At 33.7% G+C, this 17648-nt stretch overlaps 1 protein-coding gene across 1 annotated transcript; it reads right to left on the bottom strand.

The window, feature by feature from the left end:
• Nucleotides 1–437: 437 nt before the first annotated feature.
• On the bottom strand, nt 438–3910 carry LOC126697884 (methylesterase 17). The gene is made up of 4 exons (XM_050395029.1): nt 3534–3910; nt 3279–3419; nt 885–1019; nt 438–800 (listed from the first exon to the last, which is right to left on the bottom strand). Exons 1-4 carry the CDS (start codon nt 3789–3791, stop codon nt 498–500), a joined length of 837 nt encoding a protein of 278 aa, XP_050250986.1. The 5' UTR covers nt 3792–3910; the 3' UTR covers nt 438–497.
• Between the last annotated feature and the right edge of the window lie 13738 nt (nt 3911–17648).

Here is a 17648-nt window from a genome sequence, read left to right as displayed (position 1 = left end):
AATACAACACCTGCAAATACAAAATCCACTTTTTTTTTTTGTCTTCTACTATATAACACTACCGGTGGAATTGCAAGGTCCACAATACAACACATTGTATGAACGAGTCCACAAGGTTAAACTTAAAACTGGCAATGGCAGATGTTGACCGTGTAGTTGTGCATTCAATATCTGTTGGAAACATACTATAACAGTATACACACACTACTGGATTATTGGATGAAGGCATGCATAATTGACCAATCCAAAGAATAAAATAAAGAGTAGTAGTTCACTATTAATTGATTTGTATAATTGTTCTCTTATTAAGTTTAAACAGGACAAATTGACTAAAACTAAAGCACACAAAGATGGTGACTTTGCAATCTGTTTCAGCGAGATAGTAAAAGGGTTTTTTTATTTTATTTATTTATTTATTTGTAAATTTACCCAGAAAGAAAAAAAAATAGAATGGTGCGTTGTTATTAGAGAATAGAAATGGATAGTCATAGTCATAGTCATAGGTGGTTCAATCCAAAACCAAGAGAAGCCACAGCCTTTACAAGCAAGCCGAAGAGCAGAAATGGAGTGGAGAAGAAGGGACTGTGGTCACTATCCAAGACATACACGTCAGATGGTGGCCACCTCTTTATCATCGCAGCTTGTTGCTCTGGTTTCACCACTCTGTCATACATTGTCTTAATGTAGATGCGTGGAACCTTATCTACGTTATGATCCTCATCTGCCACCGCCACAAAACGAGCATTCTTTATTGCTTTGATTGGTCCTGGCCTCAAAAGCATGGCAGCTAGTGTGGAATCCTACAATTTTTATTTTTCATTGCATCTCATTTTTGTGATTATATATTTTCAAAAACAATTCAACTGTGATCAATTTAAAATTACCTCGGGAGGGCTCAAATGATAGATAATTTTGCGCTGATATTCTTTCTTCACAAGGGCACTTGTGGGAGGTTGATCAGGACCCAATCCGAATCCTAACTCATATACGTCGCCATATTCAGATAAATCAGGTACTCCCTGTTTGACATTAAAAATAAATGACGATTACTTAACTCTTCTTCTTCTTAAATTCCCCGCATATTTAATTAGCCAACTCTAATTAATTTCATATTATAAAAGAAAACTTGCACACATCACAAGGGATGTTGTTAGGTCTATCCATTAGAAGCTGACCATTTCCATGATAAAATTTCATTGTATTTTATTCTGGGTCTTAAACTTTCATTCTATTAATGTAATTTTGTGGGTTTTCATGTGTATTTGTGAGGTGAAGTTGTCCAAGTGCAGAAATTGAAGTTGGCTCCCATTAAAAAAAAAAAGAAGTTGGCTGCTTATGGTTTTCACTCCTACAAACTTGACTGGACGAGGCGAAACTTGAAATTGAAAATTATGTTATAAACTCTCTACAATTCCGGGTCTCTCTCAATATATGCACTCTCATTTCCCATGAATTTGTAACCCTAATTCCCATTTGAAGTATGGGTGAAACCCAACAAATTTGAGAGTCAAACACATTCATTCTCTCTACCTTCTCCCTCTTAAAATAGCCATATACCATGAGAGAAGATTAAGACCATTACACCCATCACTACCTTTGAGTTTTGAATGTTGATTGGAGCTTGAAAATCAATGAAGCAATCTAGAATTATCTAAGTGACTTGGAGATTGCAATTGGAGCTCAATTGTGGATCCAAAGCTAGAGTAGAGAAAGGATTTGTGGAGTCAATTGCAATTAGTTTGAAGGGCTAAAGTACATTGATTGTGTGTTAGTTTGGAGGGCTTTATATGTAAAGTGTATTACAATTATCTATTCTAGTGGATTACTTGTGACAATAAGGCTAATACGTAGGATTTTCCTTTTTGATAACACATTTGTGTGTTATGACTATGTATTGATTTTGTGTGGGTTGTTTTTACATAATGCATTCGTGCTTATGCTTGTGTTAATGGGTTAATCATTTTGATAATTGGACCTAATTGTTAAATTAGCCTAAAATCAATTAAGTTGTAGATAATTTGGGGTCTAAATATATAGAGTTTGTGAAATCAACTCTTTTAGATGTCACCCATGAGACTTATATTTATGTGACACAAAGGTCTAATACAATGATTGTGCTGAATAATTTTACTCACTAGACCTAAAAAAAAAATTAAAAAAAAAATCTTCAATTTGAGATTGGTGATATTTCAACACGTAGAATGAGGAGTTGACAAAAAGACAAGCCTTGCCAGCTAGTGATAGAGCTACAATAATTGAAGGGAGGAATGTCAGTCGGTAGGAACTAGGAACGAAATCCTTAGCAAGGGCTTAGTTAGGTTAGGTGAGGCCGGCCCGTTATTGCTTTTTCAATCCCCTTGGACATATAATTTTATTTACTAGTATATGTTTAGATAATAACATATATAAATATATATATATATCTATATAGAATTTTACTAATATATGTCTTCAGATACACACGCACATATATCTAAAAAAAAAAAAATTAAAGAAAAGAAGGCTGAAAATCTGTGTTTATAGAGTTATTATAATAATTGAACAAGTGTTGGATTCCCATGATCTGCAATCTGCATGGGAGTCACGTGCCTAAGTGGGACAGTACTACTGACTCCCCCTTCTCATGAGTCTGAGTCAGTCAGGCATCCAACTATGCCATTTTTCTTTTCTCTTTTTACTTTTACACCAAAATTGGTAGGGTAAGACATATATTATATCCACCAGTTGCGTTACGTGACGCGCTTATAATTAATAATTATATACTATATGAAACAGAGCAGGTGGGAGGGAATATCATACGGCCGCACGGCGAGCACAGTAATCGTGAATTGGAATTGGATTTTGCCCACCACATCCAACAATTGTTTGTGAATACAGTTGGCAACCCCAACCCCAACTCTACTCCACCACTCCCTTCGTGAAACTCTATAACTCTAGCTAAGCTAAAGCTAATACTATGACACAATGAATGTGACAAAACACCTGGTCCTCCTTAACCTTGTCACTCTCTGCTGACTGCTGACTGCAAACCAAACCCTTTCCTTTCCCCCTTCATTCACATTCAATTCAATTGCTGCCCTGCCATCATCGATCGGCTGTTTCTAGCTAGCTAGTTTCTACTCTAATAAAAGCTTTCTAAACTAAATAAAATACTGTATATATATATATATATAGAGAGAGCATGAGTCAGCCAAGCCAACTAGTTCAAGTAAAAATTCAGATTTCATTTCAGACCGAAATAGCAGTGGAAGAGCTAAAAATGGTTTAGAAAACTTTACATCCTTGACATCTTCATCAGTCATGTAGCCCAATTTTAGCATGGTTGCTGCCACATACACCACCAGTCGGATTTTCTTTGCAAACTTATGAGTAGCCTCAGTTACACTCAGCCCACCAGCACTATGCCCCACCAAGATTATCTGTCAAAAACAAATCATGATCATTGTCTTTTCTATAGCTAAATCTAAATTAATGATGAGCCCCAGTTAAAATATAAAAATCCTATATAAATAAATAAAGCAAATTGAATTAACCTGTTCATTGTCGGGCAAAGCAGACATGAAGTCCATGAGTGGCTTATTGTAATCATCAAAAGAAAGCAGGGAATCGGCATGTGTTTGATCTATTCCAGCGCTTCTGAGGTCAACACATGACACCCTATAGCCTGAATTCTCCATAAGGCACCGGATTTTGTACCAGCACCAACCTCCTCCACCTATACCATGCACCAGCACAAAGTGTGGCTTCAACCCTCTCTCTGCCTCTCTCAAACTAACAACCTTCTCTCCCATGGTTTTATTTATTTGCCGGTATCAGCTTCGCTATGCCTATGCCTATGTTCTTCCCGGTTGTTGATGTTTATATATATGTGGACTATGGAGGAGAGTTGGGAATGGTCTTGGGTTGTCATCATTGTTGCTTTTACGATATCTCTTCTTCTATTATTCAATTATTATTCGATAATTCGAATAGTCAAGGAGTTTTTTTTCAACACGGGCCAGCTCCATTATAAGAATTTTTTTTAGTCTTACAAAAGGTTAGATAATGCACTTGTATTTTTATCAAGTGCATGGAACATGGCACCAAATTGCATCACCCCTTGATTTTCTTATAGACATTAAATTCTATAAGGATGGGGTGTAAAACCCATATTTTACACTATTTAATAAATAATTATCATATCAGCATTTTACTTAAAATTCAATATATCCTACCACACCTAATAATTTCTTAATAAATTCCTAATTTGGTTAGATTTATATATGGATATTAGAATTGACTGAATGTGATTGTCTTTATTCTTAAACATGGGTTTTACATCACGTCTTATATAATTTAATCTCTTCCTTATTATATATATATATATATATATATAATAACTTATTGGACATTTTTAATTTCTTATATTAAATGATACTCACTCTTTTCACATTCATAATGGTCTTTATTATGAATTTAATTAGTGAACCTCACCAAAAAAGGGATCAGCACCATCCATCGTGCTCCGAAAGTACTTAAGAATTACTCAAAAATTACTCTTTTTTTATTAATTATAATCCCATAAAATAATTGACTTTAAAAAATGCATTCGTCCTGTCTTGCTGCTGATTGGGTTATTTAAATATAAATATATCCATTTTAGAAGTAGGTTCTTTGATTATTGTACGTATTGGAGATCAACAATATCCTTTTACTTTTGGCTGATTGGGTTATCTTATTTGAATATATCTATTTGACCACAAAGTTTTGGTTTCCTTATCTCTTTGATATGGCATGTTGGCCACAAAATATCGTAATTTCCGCCAAACCAATGGGAAGAAAGAAAGTAACACTGACCAAAAAATCAATTTTAATTATAGAGAAATGCTAACAAATGCCTTTAGAACATTTAAAAATTCATTTAAAGAAAGTTTTTATGGGAAAAAAAACAATTAATGTTTTGATATTTTTTTTATTTCCCATAAAAGTTGTTTCAAAACTTTCCTAAAATGGATTGTTAACTAATGTTTAAGGACACTTGTTAGCATGACCCTTAATTATATTATGCACATTTTACCACTATATAATTTTTACATCATATTAACAACTTCTAAGAATATTCATATCTAGGTTTCTAAAAATATATATATTTTATACCCTATCTATTTTATCAATTTTACCAACTCATTTAACAATACACTTAACATCTCAATTTTTATTTTTACATGCAACTTAATAAAATAATAGAAACTTTAAAAAAAAAAAAACTATTGATCTCTCTTTCCTCTTTGTCTCTCTAAACTTAGTGGCGGAGCCACACACGATGGTGGGGGGCCAAGGCCCTCCCAATTTTATTTTATTTTTTTAAAAAAAAAAATCATTTTATAGTATGTATGTTATTTATATTTTAAAAAAAAAATGTAACTTGTAAAAATTTAAGTTGGCCACCCCAAATTTTGAGTCATTTCAATGGTACTCTTAAAAAAAAAAAAAATTATATTTAAAATCATATAATTTAAGAGGTTTAACAAATTAAACTATGTAGAAAATGATAAATTTTTGTACATGTCTAATATAATAAATATATGATTTTTATATACTCATTAAAATTTAGAAGATGATAAATTCTCTTAATAAATTAATTTGTGTGTGTGTGTGTGTGGAGGTTTGTCTTAATTAATATACCAGTATCACAACTTGGCCCCTCCAAACTAAAATTTTTGGCTTCGCCCGTAACCAAACTCATACTGAATCACCAGCCACCGCCCATCACTAAAACACCAAACCAACCAAACACCACCACCACCCCTAAAAACCATTGGAACACCAGACTAAAACAACAAACCAAACCAAACCAAATCGGCAAAATCTCAAATCACACCCATTGAAATCTCAAAACCAAATCTGAACCCACCTCTCTCTCTCTCTCTCTCTCTCTCTCTCTCTCTCTCTCTCTCTCTCTCTCTCTCTCTCTCTCTCTCTCTCTCTCTCTCTCTCTCTCTCTCTCTCTCTCTCTCTCTCTCTCTCTCTCTCTCTCTCTCTCTCTCTGAAGCAACAACAACCTCAAAACCACAAATGTAGCACCACCACGCCACTAGCAACCACCAAACTCACACCCACCAAACCCAAAAACAACAAACTCATCCACCACCCACCATAAACCAATTAGAAATAGCCACAACACATAACTAAAAACCCATCCACCACCCACCACAAGCAGGTCAAAATCCACCACAAACCCATCCACCACCCACCAAATCCTAACTCGCTAATCCACTGCTCTACCGCCGATCCATAGCCATTCAAACCACAACTCAAAAAAAAATTTATTTGCCTTTTACCCTTAAGCTACAATAATTAGTATATATAAGCATTCACTGTTCATGGTTACTAAAAATTTTTAACTATATCTCTCCGGATAAAACTCAGTTTGTGCTTTTGTTTGTAAAACATGAATTTAGGGTGCCAATGCTCAGCAAGAATTAATGGTATAATTTCAAATAAATATGAAAATTTATCGCGATTTCCCTCTATCTTTCCTCACTCTTTTAAAAGATTATTCATTATACTGTGCTTCAATTGTGGCCTATATGCTCCTAAAATTGTGTCGCATTAGTAGAAAATGGGGAGCAAACAAAAAATATTCAGGATTGCATTGCAAGTCATGATTTAAAAGGGCAAGGATTGCAAACTAAATTGCATTAATTCCTACAAAATGCGCACATGTTAATGCCTCAAATAGACCCCATTTGGTAAAAAATTCAATCTTAACACAGAAAAATATAAACCTAGATATGTATCTATTTGAGACATTGACACATGCAATTTTACAATCCTTACCCTATAAATGGATAACATGGGCTTTCTTTTATTACGCTGAATTTTCTGCCAATTCCAAACACTTTGTTGCACATACTAGAATCAGGGTGACAGTATAGAGATTTTTTTTTTTTTTTTTTTTTTTTGAGAAGCAAGAAAATTTATTAGTTTATATTGTATTACTTATGTAAGATTTATATTATAAACTAAATAAATATATAAAATATTATACACGTTTACATAAAAATATACCGTATAAAATCTGTTCATGCAAATATTGGTACGTCACAACTCACAACTTTAACCAAATATGTAATTAATTGTGAATGGCAGGTAAAAATTAATAGATGTGAAGACAGGTACGCGGTGCAATCACACTCTGACCCTGACTAGTCAAAGTTGTAATAAAAACGGTTACACACAACCCAAGTTTTGGACTGATGAGTAGGTATTTTTATGAGGCAGTCTCATAAAACTTATGTGCCAATGATATGTGGATCTCATGTGTATGGGATTCATTTGTCATTGAGACATAGGTGGCATGAAACCGTTTTATACAAAAATTTTCCTAGACGAACAAAGGATTAGCCAGAATTTTAGGTCTTAGCAATAATTGTCAATAGTTTTATTTCACATAAAATATTACAATTTTTGTCACAATTATATTATATGTCAAATTGTAATGGGCTTTCTATTACTTTCAAATGAACTTATTATTTTTTTCTCCGCTACTCAAAATTTACTATATTAATATCGACAATTATGATATAAATTGTGTCATTTTATGTGTTCTTAAATTTTTGTGACGGTGACTTAACAATAAACCAAAAAAAAATAATAATAATAATAAGAACTGAACAGTTGTGTAAATAATGTGTTATGTCTTCAATAAAGTCCGAGAAAGTACGGACAGTTAAAAAAAAGGGCAGACAAGCAAACTCGCAATTGAGAAGTGACTCAACCGAACCTTTTGATGACATCAACATCTTAAAGGACGAGTGATGAGTGTAATTGCATTGTTATACAGTGCATTTTACTGTTCTTACTTTATTAAAGCATTCCCATCGGTGGTATAAATGCTAAAATGTTATTTTTAGCTACTGAAATTATAAAACTCTACTCCATCAAAGATGCTATATTTTAAAAAATTTGACATCTTGCTATAGTGAGCTCTCATTTTTGAGAGCATACTGTAGCAAGATATTATTATTTTTAATGTTTTTAATTCCCCTCCTCAGACTCTCACTCTCACTCTCATTCTCTCTCATCTCTTTATTTTTGAGAGCACACTGTAGCAAGATATCATTATTTTTTTAATGTTTTTAATTCCCCTCCTCAAACTCTCACTCTCACTCTCATTCTCTCTCATCTCTTTTTCTCAGACTCTCTCTCTCGTGAGTCCGATGGGGTCGTTGATGACTGCAAGTGGAGGTTTGTCTGATGACTGCTAGTGGGTTGTGGGTCCAATGGTCGATGGGGTTGTGGGTCCAATAGTCGATGGGGTTGTGGGTCATTTTTCTGATGTGGTTTGCTTGATGGGTCTCGGTGGTGGTTTGCTTGATGGGTCTTGGTGATGTTTTTCAACAATGGAATTTCTCAGCAGCGGTGGGTTGCTGGGTTGCTTGTTGGGTGTTGATGGTGTCGTGGGTTATGCCTGTGGGTTGAGGCCGTTGGTTGTGGGTTTGTGGTGGCTTGGATGGTGAGGGTGAGTGGGTTGACTTGTTTGTGTCGTGGGTTGAGGTCGTTGGTTGTGCCGGTGGGTTTGTGGTGGTTAGGTTGCTAGGTAACAGTGGTGGGTTTGGTACTTGGTGTGTTGTGGATTGAGGCAGAGAGAGGATGAGAGGGAAAAGCAAGAGTTGTGCCGTGGGAAGTGCTGTGGGTGGAGGCTGGTGGTTGGTTTTGTCGTGATTGGTGCTATGGGTTGTGCCGGTGGTGAAGGCTATTGGTTGTGCGGGTTTGTGGTGGCTTGGGTGGTGAGAATAAAAAATGATAAATAAATAATATTTTAATGAAGTGGTAAAAAAAAAAATATAAGTTTTGATGTTAGGTGTATTGTAAAGTGATGTGTTAAATGCTATAAAGCTGGTTTTTTAGATGCTAAATACTAGAATTTTTAAAACCCTTGAAGAGAATGCTCTTAGAGTCCAAACAAAAAAAAAAACCCTTTTTTTGTTTCTTTTTAAAAAATTAAAAATAAAATATTTAACAAAAAAGTATTGTAGGGTCATGGGCCCAGATCATACAGTTGGGTTTTGGGCGCTTAAGGCCGGGCCATCCGAGGATGGGTAAGTATAGCCAAGGAAACCCATGCTAGTGGATAAGGAAGATAATATTTAACATAATGGCCTAGGAGTTTGTGCCGAGGATGAATTTGTCCTCGGCTAGCCAAGGCCGAGGTTCGTAAAGAATGCCTACCATCTAGAGGTGTGATCCATGAAGTTCTGGAAATATGGATAAGCATTGCAAGAACAAAAGACAAAGAAGAATCCCAAAATATATTGGGAAAAACTGCTATCATCGCATTGAATGCACCCCAGCTAACTCCCCGGCCACATTGATGAGGAAGTGATCTCTGCACAGTATTATTGCAGCCTTACAACCACCCCAGAAGACTTCTAGAGGGGGTTGATGGGACAAGTATCAGCATAAACCATCAACTATCCACGTGTAGGGTAGAGATGAAGGAAGATATGTAGTATAAATAAGGGTAGAGACCCCCGAGATCGGGGGAGGAAAAGAAGAAGAGGAAGCACTGTAGCAATCTCAATAATTCCTGTAACTATTATCATCCAATATAACTGGAACAGAGTTCCTCGGATTGTGCCAAGGACAAACTCTCTTGTACAAACTTGGTTCGTTTCTGTTTGATTGTCTTGGAAATTCATTATAACTGTTATCTCATTCACTAAAACCTAATTCTTCTACCCACTCTCTACAAATTTATTATACTGGGTTCACTGGGCCAGTATCTCATACATTTTGGACCTGGGCTGAAAATCGTGTCCCTACAAGTATTTTTTAAAATAATTTAAATTTTAGTTTTACATTTAACATATAACAAATAAATTATCAACAACTATATTTTGTTTCTTATGTATAATAAACAAACTATCAAAAAACTATGGGATACCAAATAAACACTTAGTACCTGTCTAGGACAAGCTAAAAATTATAATTTATTTGCAATTTCAGCTTATTTTTGCTACTATTCGTGGGTCTCACTGTATTGTTTGGTATTATTCATGAGTCTCACTGTACTATTCAGTTAACTTTTACCTTTATCTATGGTATTTTCAGCAAAAAGTTTTCAATTTCTGTAAAAGTTGATTAGGTAAAAAAACATAAAAAACATTTTTTTTTTTTTTATCAACTTTTAGATCTCATATTTTTCTCAAAAAAAAAAAAAAATCCCATATGAGGGTGGTAATTACATGTTGCCATATCTCAATCCAAAGTAAAGGCTATAAATAACTAATTGGTTTTAGGTAAGAAAATTGATTTTAAGTGAGATGTAGCTTTCATATATAGAAGACTTGCAGCTAATTAATTACTCAAAACTTGGTTTGATATAGTCTTCTCCTTAATAATACAGTTGTCAACCATTGTCCTTTTCTATGCTTCTATCAGAAATGCAAGTGTAATTAAAGAGGAGTATGATATTTGCAACACGCTTAAAAAATTAATTTTAAAAGAGATTAAATTATATACTCCATCTTGGTGCATCCCTCTCATATGGGATTAAGGCACGTTTGGTAGTCTGTAACGGTAATTACATAAGAATAGGTATTGCATTACAAGGAATAAAAGTTGATGTAATGTAATACTTATTACTATTCATTTGTTGGATGACAACACAATAATAGAACTCTTAAAACAATAGAATGAAAGTATTTTAAATCAAATAAATATTTTACTCATATAATTATATTTCCTAATTTTTTTTTTAATTTGAAAGATAAATTAGTTATTTTTTATTTTCATAATTGTTATGTGCACATGAAAAGTTTGTTTATTTGGAAATGAGTAATACTACAGATACAAACTATTTTGTAACATTTTTATAAATTGGTGATGTGACTTTAGTATTTTTCAAATAGTTATTGTAGGGGTATTGGGCCCAGAAACTCATTATCTATGTATATATTGGGCCTGTGGCCCAATCCTAGAATGTGAAGTCATCTGAGGAGGAGTAGCCCATAAAGGTGGTCTGAGGATGAATGCCTCCTCGGCTAACCAAAACCGAGGTCCGAAAGGGTGGTTTGCCGTCCAAGGGAACATTCTAGAAAATTCTATTGATATAGATAAGCATTACAGAAACATAGGACAGGAAGGAGTTCTAAAATATCTTAGGAAAAAGCTACAACCACCGCATCGAATGTTTTGCAACTAACCCTCTAGCCGTATTAATGTGGAAGTAATACCTGAATAGTGGTTTTCAGCCTTACAGCTACTATACAAAAACTTCAAGAATGTGCTGATGAGACAAGTATCAACACCAACCATCTGGCCTACACATGGAGGATAGAAATGAAAAGGGAAGATAGTATAAAAGAAGAAGGAAGCAATGAGAGAGAGGGATCGAGAAATCAAAAGAGAAACACTGTAGCAATCAGGAACCAAATTTGTAATCAAACTTGTGAGAAATATATAAGAACTGATCACATTGGACTGTGCTGAAGACAATTTTCCTTAGTTTAAATCAATTTATCTTCCTGTTTTTATCATTTGAACCCACTTTATTTGTTTTTCAACTCATTTTAGCCCAGTTTTCCAACCCATTCTCTACAAATTCATTGTTTTAGGCTTTTTGAGCATGAGTCCATCCATCTTTTGGGCTAGGAACCCAAATCTGGTCCTTACAATTATTGTAAGTAAAAATGTGATGTTAGTGATGGACCCATATTAGAACTAGTAAAAATTTGTCACATCAGCAATTTGTAAAAATGTTATAAAATAGTTTGTATTTGTAGCATTATTTTTTGGAAATATATTAATTTTATAAATTAATACTCCTACTAAGGAATAACTATTACAAATTTTTTAGAGATGAATAGTTATTCCTCATTTTAAAGAATGACTATTCATTACCATGGCTTTTAAGTGGAATTTGTAGTGTATCTTTGTGTTAGAACCCATTTCCCTCTTCCTCATGTGTGTGTTTGTTTTTAAAAAAAATGAATGACTATTCATAAGGAATGATTATTCTATGTAATATAAACATAAAATAACTATTGAATAGTTAAACTATAAGAATAACTATTATATTATAATGCCTATTACAGTTTACCAAACATACCTAAGTAAAAGCGGATGCAATTTCATAACGAGTGGGTCGAGTTGTAGTAATTTGTTTGGTAACAAGTTCAAGCAAGAGACTAGAAACGTAGTTGGATGGTTGTAGTAGTATGTATCAAAATAGACTCTACCGTTTAAAATATTTTCAAGTATTTAGTTGTATTCCTAAATTTTTTTTCTAGAATTCAATTTCCTTAGAACCACCAAAGACGGCAAAATGGAAGCCAGGAGGCAAACGTTGAAGGGATGCCTCCATTCACTACAAGTTAAAATAAAGGTATGCAATTGAATTAATAATGATATGGTATACAGGAGCACGGAAAGGTACTTAATTATTTAAATTATGTAAAAGGAATGCCCCCCAGCTAGCTCCTGGCTCCAGCTGCAAAACCCCAAAATGGAGGAGCACGTACGTCGTCCCTCATGTCTTTGAACTTTGAACACTGCGTAATTAGTGACGGGTGTTATCATTTTTTTTTAAAATATAATTTATGGAGACTTGAATTCGGATCATTGACCCACACACTCATGTATGGAATTCACCGAATGTACTCGTTTTAATTAAGTTTTTGATTTGTAACGGATATAAAGAGGAGAAAAGAACAAATTCTCTAAACAATGCAAGAGATCCGAAATATAATGTTTTTGTTAATAAAAGTAGATTGACATGTATAAAGCCAAGTCCAAAACAAGAGGGAGACGAGAAAGAAAAGTTGTTTCTGCATTATTATAAGTCGCAAAAAAGGCTGAACTCAAATATTTCCATTGCAATGTCCTTGCGTGTCCTAGTGACAATTTTTGCTAAAACGAAGAGTGGAAAGTAGTGTCAATTTCTCAATTTTGCTCACAGCTACAGCTCACTCCACGATTGATTGTCTTTGTCTTTGTAGTTTGTATTATTGTATGGTCTCCATCAGTGCGTGACCCAAGCCAACACTTTATTTCCATCTCTCTCTCCTTTTCTCGCTTTGGATTGGATGAATGCGTGACAGTCCGCTTTTGCTTTCTTTCATCCCCCATACATACATACGGACAATGCAACCACACTTCAATTCCCCTAGTGTAAGTGCCACACCCACCAAAATAAAATAAAAATCCCTGAGTTCCACTACTCGCACTTACACGTGGAAAGTGTATGACAAATTTCACCTGCGCCGGGGGACCAAATTTCAACAACAACCGATCATTTTTCAATGAGAAGCAGGTTGGTTGTTGATCAACCACTTTTACCAACACAGTAAGGTTTAGTCAAGTTTAGGGCAACGCAATTTTTTATTTATAATTTTACCCCCCAAACAAAATTATTTATAATTCCTTTCACAATTTGTAATCTCTAACCTTTTACTCAAATAAATAAATAATAAAAATTTGTGATCCATTAAAGACCAAAATTTTTCAAAAATATTCATTCTGCTCCATAAATCCGAATATCGCTTAATATTATTTGAGAATTCTTGTGCTTCTCTTGTTTTCTTTTCCATATTTGCCCTGCATTTTATCTACCATTAAAGTGTGTTTTGATACTACTTATTTGCTGAAAACTGAAAATTTATTGCTGAAAACATTGTATCAAAATCATTTTTAAAGGTATAAATAGTGTTGTAGGATCCAAATTTACTTAAAAATCTGTATTTTGCTGAATTTGATGATATGTGAACAGTACTCATGGGACCCACTAAAAAAACGTTAAACGTTCAAATTGAGCAAAACATCCAATCGAAACGCACACTTAGTTACCTAAACACTTTATCGTGTATATGCAGTAGCTATAAGACTTGTACAGTCAAGATAAATTGTTAAAAGAAAGTAAAGAATTTAGAAGAACATGGAACTTTCAAATGATGTTAAGTGTTCTTTGTGCTTAGCGAGAATATTGAATATTTTTTAAAAGGTTTATTATCATCTAGTATTAGTTCAAACCTCACTAGTGATTTTTGTATTTTACCCAAAAGAAAATAATTCAAAATCATTGAGGTATCTTCCACCCACACTAGCATGTTGTCCAAGGTCTTTGCTTGTCACGCTAACATGTGAGCATTTTTGTTGCCTACTCTGCAAAGAAATAAGTTTTGAGAATTGGTTTTTTGCAAACTTCGAACCAATTCTCCTGAGACCAGCCTACGTTGGGTCATGATCTCTTTCGTGAAGAGAATAACATTCATGTGGTTACTTGTTTAAAATCATTAAGAAGCAAATAAGAAATTGATTCCGAAAGTACCTACCTACTTGAACACAAGTTGATGGTAGTGAAAAAAATAACCTCACATTGAAAATTTAGAAAAGTTTTAGTGAGTTTATATATTATCTCCTTAGATATTGGGTTGGGCCTTAAGGGGCACCGTAGTTTTGTGGACAAAGGAGGACCTATCCAATTGAACCAAAATGTTTTCATTTCTACCCAATTACTTCTACTTCCCCTGTCGTTTCCATGTTCCTTTCCACAGCAATTCTATATGTGCCTTTCTTAGTGAATCACCCCATAGTTATTTCTATCTAGTGTATAATGGAAACTTAAAAGGGCTAGATTTCGTTCTAGCTTGACAAAACCCGTAAATCCAAAAGGAATTTATTGAATCCACAAAAAAACCTAGAAAAACGGTAATAGGACCATAAATTTGACTAGAAAAATAATAAGTACACCTAAACTCATATTGCAGACTTGCAGTCCTATTTAAATGTTTCAAGAACTTGTTTTTCGAGTGAAAATATTTTTAAAAAGATCATATTTGATACCCTACCATAATAGGACCTTGATAGGCTTGATTTTACTCGAAATGCATTTAATATACCTAAAATCAAGTAAAATAATAACCCTAAACCTAAAATTTCGAAAATTATATAAAAATTTAAAAATTAACAAGTGGTGAAATTTACCCCCCATATTATGTCATATATCGGACCACTCCACTTGAAAGGAACTCAACCTCAAGTTTTCGTCAAAAAATTGAAATCTTTTGCTCCAAATTCAATTTTGAAACTTGTACCATTGATACACCGTAGGATAATTTTCTTCCCATTGGCCTTCAATTGATTTACAATATCAATCAACAAATTATTGAAAACAAAATCAAAATTTTATATTCTAAGAAAATCAATGGACTGTTTAATCATATTTTGCAAATCAATCGGGTCCTAGGAACTGTTGCCTACGGCCTCATCACCATATTTGACTTCAATTAGATATTTCATGATATTTCCAATAATTTCCATCTCATGATTTTCACCATTCTCCTTAATCAACTTTGTCTTATGCTCTTTGACCTCTTGATCAATTCCTCGAAAAATATTTCCTTAAATCTTCAATTCATCAACTTATTGCAAGTCCTGATTTTTTTTTTAACCACTTCAAGAGTTTTTTTTTTTTTTTAATTTTTTAATTTTTTAATTTTTTAACTCAATTCTATATTGTTCATCCCCAATTTTATATATTCTCTTGATGGATGAATGGTTAGTCAATCAATTATCATTGCTTGAGTATGAACTTTGTGGCCTATAATTTTGTTTTGTATATCACAAAATTACATCATAATCCAATAAAACAAAAATAAATTGTAAGCTTCTTTTTTAATTACTGGGCATAAACGAATTTGGTCTTTCCTGTCAGATTCTATGAAATTGTGTTTGCTCCCAACAATTTAAGGCATACCGACTAGGTTTACACAAAAAAAAAAAAAAAAAAAAAAAAAAAAAAAAAAAAAAAAAAAAAAAAAATTAACATTTCTCAGCTTATGAAAATCCACACAATCAAAGAAATCCTCTAAATCAAGTATAATCAAGAATTAATTTTTTTATAAAAATTATTTCATAAAATCTATTGTGGGAGTGAGGGCCCAAGATCATATATTGGGTCTTGGGTTTTGTTTGAGGACATTGATAGGTCCAAGGAGGAACAAATAGTTATTAAGGGTTCCCAGTTAAAGTCTCATAAATAGGGAACAAATGGAGGATAATCCGAGGAAGAATTCCTCTTCGGATATGATGAATACAGTTCAAAGTATATACTCCAAAAAATAGAGTGATCCTCCAAGAAGTTCCAATGATAGGGACATGTCTCATGAATATACGAAAAGGAAGGAAACCTAAAAATATCTAAGGGAAAGCTACCACCGCCGCATTAAATGCACTGCAGCTACTTTTCTAGTTGCATTTATGTGGAGAAAACCTTTGAACAGTGCTACCTTAGCTACCATAACTCACAGAAAAACCAGAGAGGGTGTCTGATGGGACAGGTACTCAAGTAAGAGCTCGGATGATTAACAAGTGTAGGATGAAAATGGTCCAAAGGAGGATATATAATGTGAAAGGCTCTTCATGAAGAGGTGATCGGGAAAAATAGAGAGAAAAAGACTGTAGCAATCTAAATTATCTTTGTATCCATTTGTGACTAATTTATACAAGGGGGACCTTCTCGGATTGAAAATATATTAAGATCAAATCTCTTATTTGTGTTTGATAGTCGTTCAAATTAAACTTATCCGTTGTTCAATTCATTAAGACCTAGTTCTTCAACCTACTCTCTACAAATTTATTGTATTGAGCTTATTGGGCCAACATTCCATACGTTTTGGGCTTAAACTGTAAATTGAGACCCTACATTTGTAATTCTTATAAATATCATGAAAAGTCCTGCTTACCAATAATTTGCTTATGTATTATATATTCGCAATAGTTATCTCTATTGTTAACACAATCTTGTATGGTATTAAAATCCAAATTAACGAGCATGTTGCAAAATTGAAAGGGCTAGATCTTGTTCTAGCTTAAAGAAACCCTTATATCCATAAGGGTGCCTTGAATCCATAATAAAAACCTAGAATCCACTAGAAAAAAGAGAAAACACATTTGGAAAATATTAATGATATTATGAAGTATGATTAGGATTCTAATATATGATTATATGATTATGTTCCTTGGTCTGAGCCCATGAATAGGAATAAGACCATGTTGAGCTTATTGTTATTTCTAGATAAATTAATAGCTCTAAAATGTAAAATTTGTTGATAACACAAATCACAATATAAGTACATAACCTTTTTTTTTTTTTTTTTTTGATTTGATTTGATTTGATAAGTACATAACCTCTAACCCCTATGCTATGATATGATGATATCACAAATTGCTCATGTTGAAGAAAAAGAAGAAAAGAAAGGAAAGTTGAGCAGTGGATGAGTGGAGTACCAGGGGCCCAGGAAGGAAGGAAGGCTTACCTAATTGTAAATTGTAAAATTGTTGCCTTGCCTACTACAACTACAAGACAAGGCAACGATAGGTACAGCAGGCTGCAACTTGCAACAATACATAAATAAACAATTCAAAAAAATGAAATCACATTGTTTGTTTTGAAAGTTCAAAAATTTCCCTCCAAAAATTTAAAGTCGTTTCGCGGGAGGTGGCCCCCGGCCCATCAATTGATGCGTAATTATGGGGGGTCATCTCCAAGTTACCAAAATACCATTTCTTTGGCTTTATATCTATGTCCATTGTTGACTTGATTCTCCATTATCTCTAGCTAGATTAATTGAATACATCTATCTAGCTAGATTATCCCAAAAACA

This window comes from Quercus robur, chromosome 8, assembly GCF_932294415.1.
Source record: "Quercus robur chromosome 8, dhQueRobu3.1, whole genome shotgun sequence".
NCBI lineage: Eukaryota > Viridiplantae > Streptophyta > Magnoliopsida > Fagales > Fagaceae > Quercus > Quercus robur.
Note: the sequence above shows the minus strand (reverse complement) of the source record. Positions and strands in the feature narration are given on the sequence as shown.